The 11,723-nt window shown below is 37.8% G+C and overlaps 2 protein-coding genes across 6 annotated transcripts; both read right to left on the reverse strand.

Annotated features, from left to right (window-relative positions):
• Positions 1 to 922: 922 nt before the first annotated feature.
• LOC145229004 (hematopoietic prostaglandin D synthase-like) lies at positions 923 to 1,966 on the reverse strand. Its single transcript, XM_080094240.1, has 4 exons — positions 1,745 to 1,966; positions 1,484 to 1,686; positions 1,274 to 1,366; positions 923 to 1,212 (listed from the first exon to the last, which is right to left on the reverse strand). Exons 1-4 carry the CDS (start codon positions 1,875 to 1,877, stop codon positions 1,048 to 1,050), a joined length of 594 nt encoding a protein of 197 aa, XP_079950366.1. The 5' UTR covers positions 1,878 to 1,966; the 3' UTR covers positions 923 to 1,047.
• An 871-nt stretch (positions 1,967 to 2,837) lies between these two features.
• Positions 2,838 to 11,675, reverse strand: LOC145229168 (mannan-binding lectin serine protease 1-like). 5 transcript variants are annotated; one of them, XM_080094458.1, is made up of 17 exons: positions 11,261 to 11,675; positions 10,862 to 11,102; positions 10,576 to 10,756; positions 10,165 to 10,326; positions 9,988 to 10,091; positions 9,658 to 9,753; positions 9,436 to 9,589; positions 8,904 to 9,092; positions 8,465 to 8,576; positions 8,053 to 8,153; positions 7,478 to 7,519; positions 7,188 to 7,295; positions 6,553 to 6,716; positions 6,253 to 6,381; positions 5,989 to 6,103; positions 5,800 to 5,932; positions 5,425 to 5,736 (listed from the first exon to the last, which is right to left on the reverse strand). In XM_080094458.1, the coding sequence occupies exons 1-17, from the start codon at positions 11,263 to 11,265 to the stop codon at positions 5,547 to 5,549; spliced, it is 2,226 nt and encodes a 741-aa protein (XP_079950584.1). In that variant the 5' UTR covers positions 11,266 to 11,675; the 3' UTR covers positions 5,425 to 5,546. The 5 variants fall into 5 exon arrangements, with proteins under 5 accessions (XP_079950585.1, XP_079950587.1, XP_079950584.1 ...); XM_080094462.1 differs by having other exon boundaries at positions 5,664 to 5,731; XM_080094460.1 differs by lacking the exon at positions 7,478 to 7,519.
• Positions 11,676 to 11,723: the final 48 nt, after the last annotated feature.

An 11,723-nucleotide genomic window follows, 5' to 3' on the forward strand; every position in this document is an offset into this window, starting at 1 on the left:
CCCTCGTTTTTCTACAATATTTGTGTAATGTCAAACCTTGCAACCGTATAAGCACAACTTTTACACGTAAATCCGTGTTCTGTGACAAAATGTGTTGGTATTTTGGTTATTGGGAGCGTGTGTTACTTCAATGGACTGATTTGCAGTTGAAAGCAAGTGCTAAACTACACCCGGTAAGCAACGTACATATATCTGTATACAGCATACTATACATTTCAAGCATTTCGTCGTTCAGACACGGGCTTATGGCGATCACGATCAGACGCGAAACTACCTCTTTTCGTGCCAGGTTTCGAGGGGTGATGTATTTTTCACACTGCCAAAATGTTTCATTCCTATAGTTGCGAGAACCTACCGCTGTGTCCAAGTTGTTGACTTCAGGTTTTGTTTTGCAAAACCAAATGAAGTTTCATCACAAGAAAGTTATAAAGTTGTTCCACCGTCTTAAGCAGTGTGACGTCAGGCGCCGAAAACAAGCAAACATTTTATAATTTCTTGCTGTTTTTTTTATGGCTTCAGAAGTGATGCACCAATCGACTAACTAAATAAAGTTTGGTGTAAGACCGATAGTATTGCCGAATAAACCCAATCATTTGCGACGTGACGTGCTGCAGCAGTTTGTGCATTCCTGGTCTAGTATACGTTTGTTCCTGTATAGCAAACTGTTAACCCGTCATGACTAGCGTAAAGTCAGTTTCTGTTTCCTCCCTTGGCGTTAAACCGTACAATCACGTGTTGGAAATATACTGGCTTTAAAATTGGCAGTGGACATCTTTAACACTTCTTATCACGTGCAAAATATTACTTACATTTTAACCAATTTAACTTAACAAAAACGTGGAAAGTAAGTACTTAACAAAACGCGTTGAGAGTGACTATGTACTGACTTGTGACAAACAATCCACTGCACACCCAAGACAAAAACATGCAACGTAAATTGATATTGAACGAAATCACGACACATAACAATGGGCATTAATATTACATGAGCGACACAAAGTGTTAAAATTCCCTGACCGTAAAAAGTCCACCAGTTGCACGTGTTGCTCACATATCGGTTTTCGGGCGACCTGCTACATACTTTGCCACGCCCGGGTTGGAAAAAATTCTATCCTTTAACGCAGCCAGTCGTGGCGTGTCATCCAGAATGTCAGACTTTAAACTTTGCAAATAATCCGCGCACCCAGCAAACACGATATCAGCACTACTGGCCTAAGCAAAGAAATAGTTTACATGAAATCGTGATAATACAGCATTTTAGGTTAATGTATACCTGAGACAAAAAATAGTCTCCATCCAGTCTAGTTTCCAGCAACTTTAACATTGGAGGGATGCCTTCGTTTAGTGCAGTTTGCATCAGTTTCTTCTGCGAAGCATAATAAATTCGGGTTAGTATGATGATGTATGCGTGGACACTCAAAATAGGAAACATTATTTTTGGAATTTATGAACAGCTAATAAAGGTAAGCACAATCACAGTTACCTTTTCTTCCTCGTTTGTCTCTGTCCATGGAAGCTTCATCATAACATCGTGCACTGCCTCTCCTATTTCGTCCGCCTTTGCACCTTCTAGAGAAGTTTTACCCATCAATCCCAACTCCCTTGCCACATAACGACCTATCGCGGCGCTCTGTGATAGTTTAACTCCATCAACTTCCAAAACCGGCATCTGTTTGTAAGGCATGTCTGCAAACAAATAGTGTACGAATAAGATTCAACAAAACTGTGATTTGTAATTGCTTACCGTTTTTCATGGACGGCCAGTCCTTAAACGAAACTCGAATGTCTTCAAATTCCACACCCGCATAATGAAACAATAAACGAATAACTTCGCCCCGACCTTTCAAAGGAAAGTAGTACAGCTTGTAGTTGGGCATCTTCCTCGTTTTTATCTCACTTTATGCAACAAATATATTCCGGCTGAAACAAAGACTATGTTAGTAGCAAAGTTGTTAATGTCTACAACTACAACATGTCGAACTGCACTGCGCGTCTAAAATTTGCCGCATTTATATTTTATACACAGTAGCGCGCCGCAATGGCGATGGAAGTGTGGTGCTGTGAGAACTCTCGACGTAAATCAACCGTGTCGCACGCGTTTCACAACGCAGGGTCAGAAATTATAACATTTTCGTAAGTTTGTGTTTCACAAAAATCAAGTTCAAACTTAACTGATGACATAAAATAGTTTGAAAAAGTATACATGATAGCGAATTTAAGTTTGAACAACATTGCCTTTATACACAAAAAGTCGTTTTGTTTTCACTTGGTGTTGTCCATATTTTTAACTTTGCGCTGTTTTCAGTCTTTTTTAAGTGCTGTGTACGAAGCACGGGCTTAACCTATTTCAGCATTGTTGTGCAATTGCTTTTTTTTCACAGCGTTGTGCAACTTACTGTTTGAAACTTGGCATTCCTTCGTATATTTTAGGGCAATATTTTTCTACCATTTTTTCGTGACAGACAAGTGTGCTGCATGTTTTTTGTATGTGCCAAAAATTCGTGTTTGAAAAGTTTAACGATTATCTCACATTTTGAAGGCTAGATACAAACCGAGGCGATTGTTTAAGCACAAGTCCTTTCCTCAATAGCACTTTCTATGATTCATGTTTAGTCGTCCCATACATGTGAAGTATTAAGTGTTGTTGCGAGAACACTTTTGTTAAATTTTACTAGCTTGTTTAATTTTTTTCTTGGACAAATTTTTGATGTCGCCAAACCGCACATCTCCGATTTACGTTGTATTTAAAGCAAAAGGCTCGGAGGAGAAACGTAAAAGAAACAAAATGCCACAAGGACACTTTTTCATATCGATGATATTGCCCCAGATGCCAAAAAGACAATGAATTATTTATTTGCAAGTTACGACAAAATTACACTGATATATGATTGCGAAACAATTACTTTTCCCTCCAGAATTTTCATTTTTTGCCAGAAGAAAAGACAAAATTAGTAAAGAGTATCAAATTAAAAGCGTATAAACTTGTGTCAGAGCTGTAAACTTGTGTTAAGCGGGGCGTTTAATCTAGCTGCGTCCCAACCCAATCGGATAAACTGTCGTGAAGATCGGTAAACACTGAATAGGATAGAGATTCTCCACATTCTTCCAACGCCAGCCCCCACGATACTACCCCATACACTCTAAACTTTTGGTCGGGTGTTTGTACCATAAAAGGGCCACCGGAATCACCGCTACAAGTGCTTGTTTGGGACCCAATTCTGAAAAAGAGTAATTTAGTTTGTCGACCCACAGGTTTTTAGTTTACTTCTAGCATAGAATATAAATAAACACGAAAAAGGCTTTTATGCTGATTAGGTCAACTTGAACAAGTTATTGTGTAAAAAAGCGATATGTAAAAGTTACAAATAAGCTTTTATAAAACCATATGCAACATAAAGCTTACGTGGTGCCGGCACAAAACATGTTATTGGTGAGCTTCAAATAACCAGGCACTGTCGTGTTGTGATTTCTTGCTGTTTCCTCAAAATTCCTCCAGCACACATCGCGTGTAACAACTGGTAGCTCAGTATCTTTTAGCACAACAGAACCCCCAAATTGATTCTCGGTAATTCCCCAACCAGCAACCCGGCCGGATTCGAAGTTCGTCTTTTTAAAGCAACAGCAAGCATTAAAACATTTAGCTTATCAATAATCGTATTAATAAGGAAACAACTGTTGCCAAACTTACGCAGTAATAGTAAACGTTTAATTATATTTATATTCAAGTATTTTTGATATTACGCACCACTGTTGTGCCACTGGTTGGCAAACAGATTGGCCGGATAAATCTATCCATGATAACTGTAGTGTCCAGTCTAAGTACGGCTAAATCGTAATTCCAACTTGTGCTATTGTACTTTGGATGGCGATAGATGGACTCCACCCCAAATGATCTACAATGCAAACAAGACTGCTTTACTTAGGTATATGAAATCTAATGAAGAACATATACAGGACCGTTTTATGTTTGTCTTGGAAAGCTTTGAGAAGCAATACCAGTAATAATTTGTCTTGAAAAATTTATTGCCAGGGTAAGAAAAAAACATATTATTATTCCAATTGCCACGTGAAGCTAATTTACAAGTCAATAGGCGTTTAATATGGAATTTTATCAACAAGCTTTTTATGTCATTTTAGTTGTCTAAGTGCGGAATTATTCATGCGCTATGTCTTTTTTTTAGTCGAAATTGGCCAGCAAGTAAATACTCTTGATCTTGTCGGGCAGACACCTTGCAACTGTGTTCCCACTGTAATCTTTTTTGCGATCATGAGCTCCCAACCAAACGAAAGTTAAGTTTGCAGACTGCTCTACATGTGGTTTACGTCGGGTCGTCACGCAATGGGCTGCGGTAAGGACATGCCTGTAAAACCAATGCTCGAAATTTGCAACCGAGCAATTAATACGACATCAATAAACTAATTGTTATCTCTACAAAGTACGTGCCATCCTACAAATTATTTACGTCAATTAGCCCTATCTTAATCGACTTTAGGAAAAATCAGCACAAACTTACTGGGAATCAATTAGGCTTCCGCCACATGCAAATGAGGTGGCACGTATGTTGGCTTTTCTTCCGATATTGATAAAGGCCATCCAGGGCCATTCATTGGGCTCTGATTCCCGTCCCCCACTGATATGTACGCTAAATAAGGGATTATCGGCATGGTTCTTCACCCCGCATACTAAAAAACAACAATTACTTGAAGATATATTATGAACTGTTGCGGTTTCTATTTTGTTTCTGTGACAGTTCACCAAGCATTAAGCACGTCACAGCTGTTTGGATATACATAAGTTGCGGACATTTTATTCCAGGGATTTGTGATTCGTGGCTCATTTATGTATTAAAGTCACTTTATAGCAGTAGTCTCAACTGCTGGTCTGTGGACCGCTAGTGGTCAATAATGACTTTTTTGGTCCACAGCGCGTCTACTGAATTTGGTGATAATATATTAAATGAAGGTCAAAATGTTAGTCGTTAATAATTTTATCACTTTTGAGAAAAATCGATTTCAAAGAGATATGTTTGGGGAAAATACTTGTCGCGTATGCTTACTTTAATTTTGCTAAAAATGGAATGGTCCACGATATTATTTTTATTGGGCAAGTGGTCCATGGCGTGAAATGAGTTGAGAACCACTGCTTTATAGCTTACTACGTGCTATAAAGTTTCTAAAAAGATGTCGTCTCGTTTTATTGTTTATCACTATAAAAACATAAGCCACTACAAAATTCTTCGTGGTGCACTGCTAGTCCATGCAACGCAGTTTGGGAACCATTCGGTTATTAAAACGTCTGAAATTATCTCCACAAACGTCAAAAACTTCGCAAACCGTCAGAGTAAAGTTGTCCAAGACAAATTTTCGACCACAAGTGGATAGTAGTGGTAACAGTCATTGCTCACTTGGAAACAAAAGGCAACGAAATGTGCAAATTATTTTATTTTTTTACAAAGATTCAGGAGTTGATGATTTTTTAACAACAAAACACAAGATAACAACGTCTTAGCAAAACAACAATTTAGCATCTTCAACCGTGAACTTGTTCACCACTGGACGTGGGTATCAATCCAGTTCAGAAAGTTTTCCACCCTCGTGTAAACACCGTAAGTGTTACCACATTTTTGAGAATCCGAAAAAGAAACGATGCCGTTGAGATACCACTTGCTGCGTGCCCGCCATTTAAAAGAAAGCGGCCCACCAGAATCCCCTTTGCATGTATCACGTCCACCTAGACTGCGTAAAAAAATCAAGAACTTACATATTTTTTAATCACAACAAAGTAGTAAACACACTTACGGAAATCCAGCACAAAGCATATTATTTGTAATTCCCAAACCATTTGTAGCGTAGTCATTTTTGCACACGCTGGTGGCAACCATTGGAACTCGCGTAATTTGCAAAACCCTTGCAGTGCTGGTTTCACTGGCGCCTTTAAGAGAAAAAATATTTATATCGGAACACCTTTTGGTACAAGTTGATTTTCACCTGTTAGGCCCCAACCAATTATAGCAGCTCTCCGATCATAGTTGGGATCGTTAGTCATCGACTTTAGAGGCAAAGACTTTTCAAGTGTGTTACGAGGAATGCAAATTGGTCGAACCTACAACACGAAATATTTGGCTTAAATTTCGTAAGAAACGTTAAAAAATAAGCGCCGCGGGCTAATTTTGAAATCTGAAGTTTTACATTGTTTTAATTCGGGCATTAAATGACATAGTTCTGTTGGTTAAACAAAAAGCAAATAGTTACCCAATTGTTTAAAACCGCGGATTGGTTCAGTCTTATCACAGCGATGTCGTTGTCGAAGTCTGTATTCAACTCGGAATCATCATATTCGCCGAACCTACTGTGAATTTCTAAACTGTCCACGCTAAATACCTGTGCAACGTATAACAGCATTTAAAAGTTTCGTCTGACAAACATGGAAAAAATATTGGCATTTTTAAGTAATTTTGCACCTTAAAATGTTGTCAAATTAATTCCGAAAAAAACAAATGCAAAAAATTTCAAATTGTGCTTGCCACTAAGGCAATTAATAAATAAGGTTACTTGAATATGGGGGTCTCCAGTTTCCCGCCTATCATGAACACCAAGATAAACTTTTGAATTGCGTTCAGTAAACTCGTCGAAACAATGTGCAGCCGTGATGACGTATCTTTCGTTGACAAGAGAACCTCCACAAAATTCTCTATCTTTGTTCAAACCACCACCATCTACATGACGCAAATTACATGTAAGTTAGCAGAAAAAACAATAATTTATGAAATAAAAAACAACCTGTAAAGCAGGGGTTGGCAACCTGCGGCCCTTGATTAAAGGTTGTGCGGCCCGCTGAGACACTTGGATTTCAAATGTACTGACAAACGAGTCTAATTATTCTATATTTTTGTGCAGATTAGTTCGCATTTTTAATGTGCAACGAAGTAAAATCACATTGTGTTATATAAAGGTGCGGCCCACGATCTAATCATCGCAATTGTATTTGACCCCACAGTGACAAAGGTTGCCCACCCCTGCTGTAAAGGGTAAATTGAAGTGTTCCTAATAAAACCCAAAGCAAAGATATACATGATAGCAAAACTGTAACGTGCTTGTTGATAAAACTATAATGCAAAAAATGTGATATATTACATGAAATGAAAACTAAATTTGTCAAAATCTATGCTGTGTTACTTTCACTGTACCTATGTCGATGTAAGCCATCCAAGGCCATTCTCCGACCCTTGCAGGGCGTCCAGCAAAGACTTGAGAATCGGCAAAATCTCTTTGCACTTTTCCTTTGATTCCACAAACTTAAAAAACATAACAATATTGAAGACCACAAATCGACATGTTAACACACATAAACACACAGAAAACTCACGCACGCAAATTGATCAAACTATTGGAGCATGCCGTTTCGTGTAAGGTGAGCATTTAAGATTGGCATGCTGCAATTTTTTAATCTGTTTGCATGCGTGAGCGGTGGTCTTACCATCGCTCCAAATTGTCTTGGAATTCCAGATATGAAAGTTTCCTTAAAGTGTTGTTTGTCTTTTATGCAGCAAATACTCGATACACTTTTGTATGTTTACTGACTTTACTTGCTGACAAGAGGAAATAAAAATAGCTGTACACAACTTTGTATTACATGGTCGACTAGATTTGTGCGTTAAGATGCTTATTGTTTGAATCGAATTATTGTTCTCGTGTGCAAATTTTGTACAAAGAAACCCACTCGCACTCGCAAAAATAACACCTGTATTTTGAACTCGCTGCCGAATGACGCGTCAATAAATGTTTTTTTTTTTAAGTTCAACAAATTATGTTCATGCTATTTTTTCGTTAAGGTTTTTCACGTAACGGATAAAAATGTGGACAAAATTTAAATTAGCAACCGAAATTTGTGCCTATAAAGCAGAAAAATATCTTTGCGAAAGTCCACGTTATAATTTACACCAACCTAGTCACGGTGCATGCAATAAAGCCAAATTAAAACAACCAAGCCTTAGTAACTTACACTAAAACAAAAAAGACTCGTGAATTATTACTAAATATACAATTGCTTACTTGGTTTGCAAACTGGGACTTCATTAGCTGATTGGGCAGTTGAAACCCATTCCTGGTTTTCATTACAAGTCCAATTTTGCGTGCCGCTAAACAATTCGTACCTGCGGATGCCAAAAAAATGATGAGTTAGGAAAATCGGGTCGGATTTTCTAGCTTAGCATATGGTTTGGTGAATATAACTGCTGGTTTGGATTATGCAAGACAAGGTATCAAGTATACCAAGTGGTTTATGTTTGATTGAAATATGCGGTCAACAATTAAGTTACAATAAGTATAAGGAGTAAAAAATGCAAACAATCAAATTAGCTTCGAAGCAACTATCGGTTTGGCAAAAGTGTACTCTATATCTCGATCAATGCCCAAATTGTATGTCATAAAATCTTAATTAAATGCTAATGTGACAGAAACTTACCACTCAATGCAGACAACGGAAACTCGGTCTTGGTATGTGAAAGGAGAACTTGCACCACTGAGAGTCGAATGCGCCACATTCATTAAATGGACAGGATCCGCACACGATTTGACTGAGTGCAAACAACAATATTTAAAGTAAACTACTTTTACCTTAAGAATTAACCTAGTATAGCACTGGTTGTCAATCTGTAAAAATCTGTAAATGAGTAATGGTTCAATAAGAAAGTAACTTTTGGTTGGGAAACAACTAAGTTACTTGATGTGATACGCAATTAATGTCATAATTCAAATCCGCCGCATTTCCTAAATCAGGAAGGTTTTTTGATTCGTTACATCATAGCGCTCGATATTGGTGCAAAATGACAGGATTAGGGAGTATTAAGAATATAGCTGAAAAAAATTCGATAGACTTGGAATAATGTCCGATCAAGCCTTACTTTGACACTTTGGAAATTCGTCACTCCATGTCCCGTCGTTTTGGCAGACAATAGTTTGCGCTCCAATCAGTTCGTATCCTTTGTTGCATTCAAAATTAACTTGGTCTTCGAATTCAAAATATCCTCGACTTTGAGAACTTGATATAATTCCATTTGATGGCGCCTGAGGGTTTTCGTTGCATCTCACACCTATCAAAACAAATTTGCTCACCACCTGTATGCATACCACTGTAGAATATACACTTTCACGCTGTAAAAACAATCTGTGCATATATATGACCCTTTTTGTAGGCTACGCGAAATACAGCTTGCGCATTATTTTTCACATACCCATTGTGACAGTGTCCCAAAGCTTTACTAAAGGTATTTTTTCAAAGTACGACATCTATTTTGTTTTTACAGTACAAGCGCTATAAAACCTCAAGCACCGTTTCATAGACAACTGCCAAATTTAAAGGGCTTGACTTGCACATTGCAAACATTCTGTTGAAATAATATTGATCTTGTTGACGTAATAGCAATGTGATCTTACGAGAAGTGTTGTACGATAAATGAAATCCTGTTTTTTCGACCGAGTTATCAGAGTGAAAACCAACTCTCACTCGACGAGTGTTCGTCCTTATTAGCTGCCCGTCGTGCGGCGCTTCGGGCCCGCAAAACTTTTCTTCCGTCTCTGCATACGTCAGCTGTAGAAACGTTACAAAAACTCTTAGCATAAAATAAACAATAAAACAATTAAACATAAATAAATTACCTTAACCCAATCGTAAGGGCAGTCGCTGTAGTTGAAATGATGTTCAACGTCAAATGTATTGTTGAATATGAAATTAAGGCTTAACCCAGCCCGTACCTGCATAAATACCCATGAAATTTGAAGTGGGAAGGACATAACACAAAATATTGCGTTATTAGAAGCACTGACACATTTTAAAAATGTTTAAACATATTTTAAACATTGTGGCGATGTTGCATAAGATTCTTTGTGGTTAAACAACAATTACTGGACGAAAGAAATGTTTTTGTACAAAAATCGCCTCATAAAAGCCCTTAATTCTATTGATAACAATAGCAAACTTTTTTGTACCTCAATGTTCCAGTCACAATCCGTCAACTTCGAATATTTGTGGGGAAAGTCTGGCGTTGTTATACTGCCGGAGTCTGTACGGAGCTGGACGTCCTTGCAGTTTCCTTTCAGCAATTTGTTTACAAATTTTATTATTTATGAGCATGTGTGTATGAATTAAGAAAGTTATATCGGTACCTTTGCACGTATGTAAGTTTTCATGAAGGCTGTAACCATGGCGACAAGAACAGTAATACGAGCCAGGAGTGTTGATACAAAAGTGATCGCAGTACACTAATTGATCCCAGTCTTCCACTGTGTTAGCAACCCTTTGTTTCATCTCTGCGCATTCATCCTTGTCTAAATTAAATAGTAGACAAAAATAGTTCCAGTAACTCGATATTTTTTTCTGGTTGAACTGAATAGATATTTTAATGTTTTTGTTTTCCTTCAAATCGTAGAGGTACAATTCAACTAAAAACACACTTTTGCAAAAAGCTAAAACAGCTTTATTCTTAGAAATACAAAAAAAAACAGTCTCCAGGTCTTCAAATGTCCGCTATCGTTTAGGCACGATTTGATTTATCAAATAGTTTTGTATAAACTCACCATCTTGGTAAAAATGGGCTACGAATCCTACTGGTCGTGGATCTTCGTTCGAGTAATCACTTACAAAATTTATTACCATTTGGTTACTTTGGGATCGGAACTTTTGCAAAATCCTTGGGTATTGATACAAGTTTTGTTCTGCATTGCCACATAATCGCAATCCCTTTCCAACGTCCGGTAGCTGCATTTGTGATAGTTTATGTTAGTGCCTGCTTTTGTAAGCATGCTGGTTTTTCTTACTTAAAAATGTTCGTCAAATCTCATGTTTTTGCTTCAATTAAATTACCTCAAGATAATCGTAGGCGCAAGCACCGCCATTCTGCTCATCATAAGAGTCTTCAATGTCAAAGAAGGTGAAATAAATAACCACCTGGTAACCTGGCCTGGCATTAATTACCCAGGTCAAGTTGAGGTTATCTTCATAAGGACTTGGGTAGTTCGGACTTTCAATTCTTCCATGCAAGTCGGTAATCTCTGTAACACTTTCAGCACCCACAGCAAACAGCATGAGAATGGCGATTAATGAACTGCAAAAAGATTATTGCATGACAGTATTGAAGTGATCCCCTGCAGTAATCAACAAGGCTAATATTTAGGCTACAGTAAATGAAACCTAACAAAACACCATTTCAGTAGAAAACCCACAAAAATTACATAGGCTACAATAAATAAAGCAGTTTCTCACCTCATTTTATATTTTCAACCTTTCGCCGCCTTGGAAACTTAGCACTGGTGGTGCAAAACAAATTCGTATAGCTGCAGGCAATATTTGCTCACGAAGCGCTTTTCAATTGGATCTTTGTGCCCGCTGATCGTGTTTATTTCATCACAACACGACAGACTTATGTTAAACTAAAGATCGAATGTGTCGAAACTTGTTTTTCCTTAGGTCGTTTCCTGTCTAGGTCGAAAGCTATGCTATGAGTTGCGCCCGTCTGTGGTTCATTTATGACCCAAGGTAAACCTCTGGGTGGTACAATTTTATGAAACGTTTATGTTCAATTGATTACAAAAAGCAAAATCGGTAAAAAAAAGCATTCGCCAAAGACGAGACATTCCTATATAGACTATCAAGCTAACATCTTATACTTACAGACTAGGCCTTTTTTCTATTTTAAGGTCTTAAAGTGCACTGAACTGCCACAGGC

Source organism: Phallusia mammillata, chromosome 5 (assembly GCF_965637545.1).
Source record: "Phallusia mammillata chromosome 5, kaPhaMamm4.hap1.1, whole genome shotgun sequence".
Classification (NCBI taxonomy): Eukaryota; Metazoa; Chordata; class Ascidiacea; order Phlebobranchia; family Ascidiidae; genus Phallusia; species Phallusia mammillata.

Bases quoted from the DNA above. Each gene is read 5' to 3' on its own strand.
- LOC145229004 (XM_080094240.1), bottom strand. From the start codon at position 1,877: ATGCCCAACTACAAGCTGTACTACTTTCCTTTGAAAGGTCGGGGCGAA. The intron at 1,687-1,744 runs GTAAGCAATTAC...ATTTGTTTGCAG, and splicing joins CTGGCCGTCCATGAAAAACG to ACATGCCTTACAAACAGATG. The intron at 1,213-1,273 runs GTATACATTAAC...TTCTTTGCTTAG, and splicing joins GAGACTATTTTTTGTCTCAG to GCCAGTAGTGCTGATATCGT.
- LOC145229168 (XM_080094458.1), bottom strand. The intron at 10,092-10,164 runs GTACCGATATAA...AATTGCTGAAAG, and splicing joins AAACTTACATACGTGCAAAG to GAAACTGCAAGGACGTCCAG. The intron at 7,520-8,052 runs GTAAGCAATTGT...CAACACTTTAAG, and splicing joins AGTCCCAGTTTGCAAACCAA to GAAACTTTCATATCTGGAAT.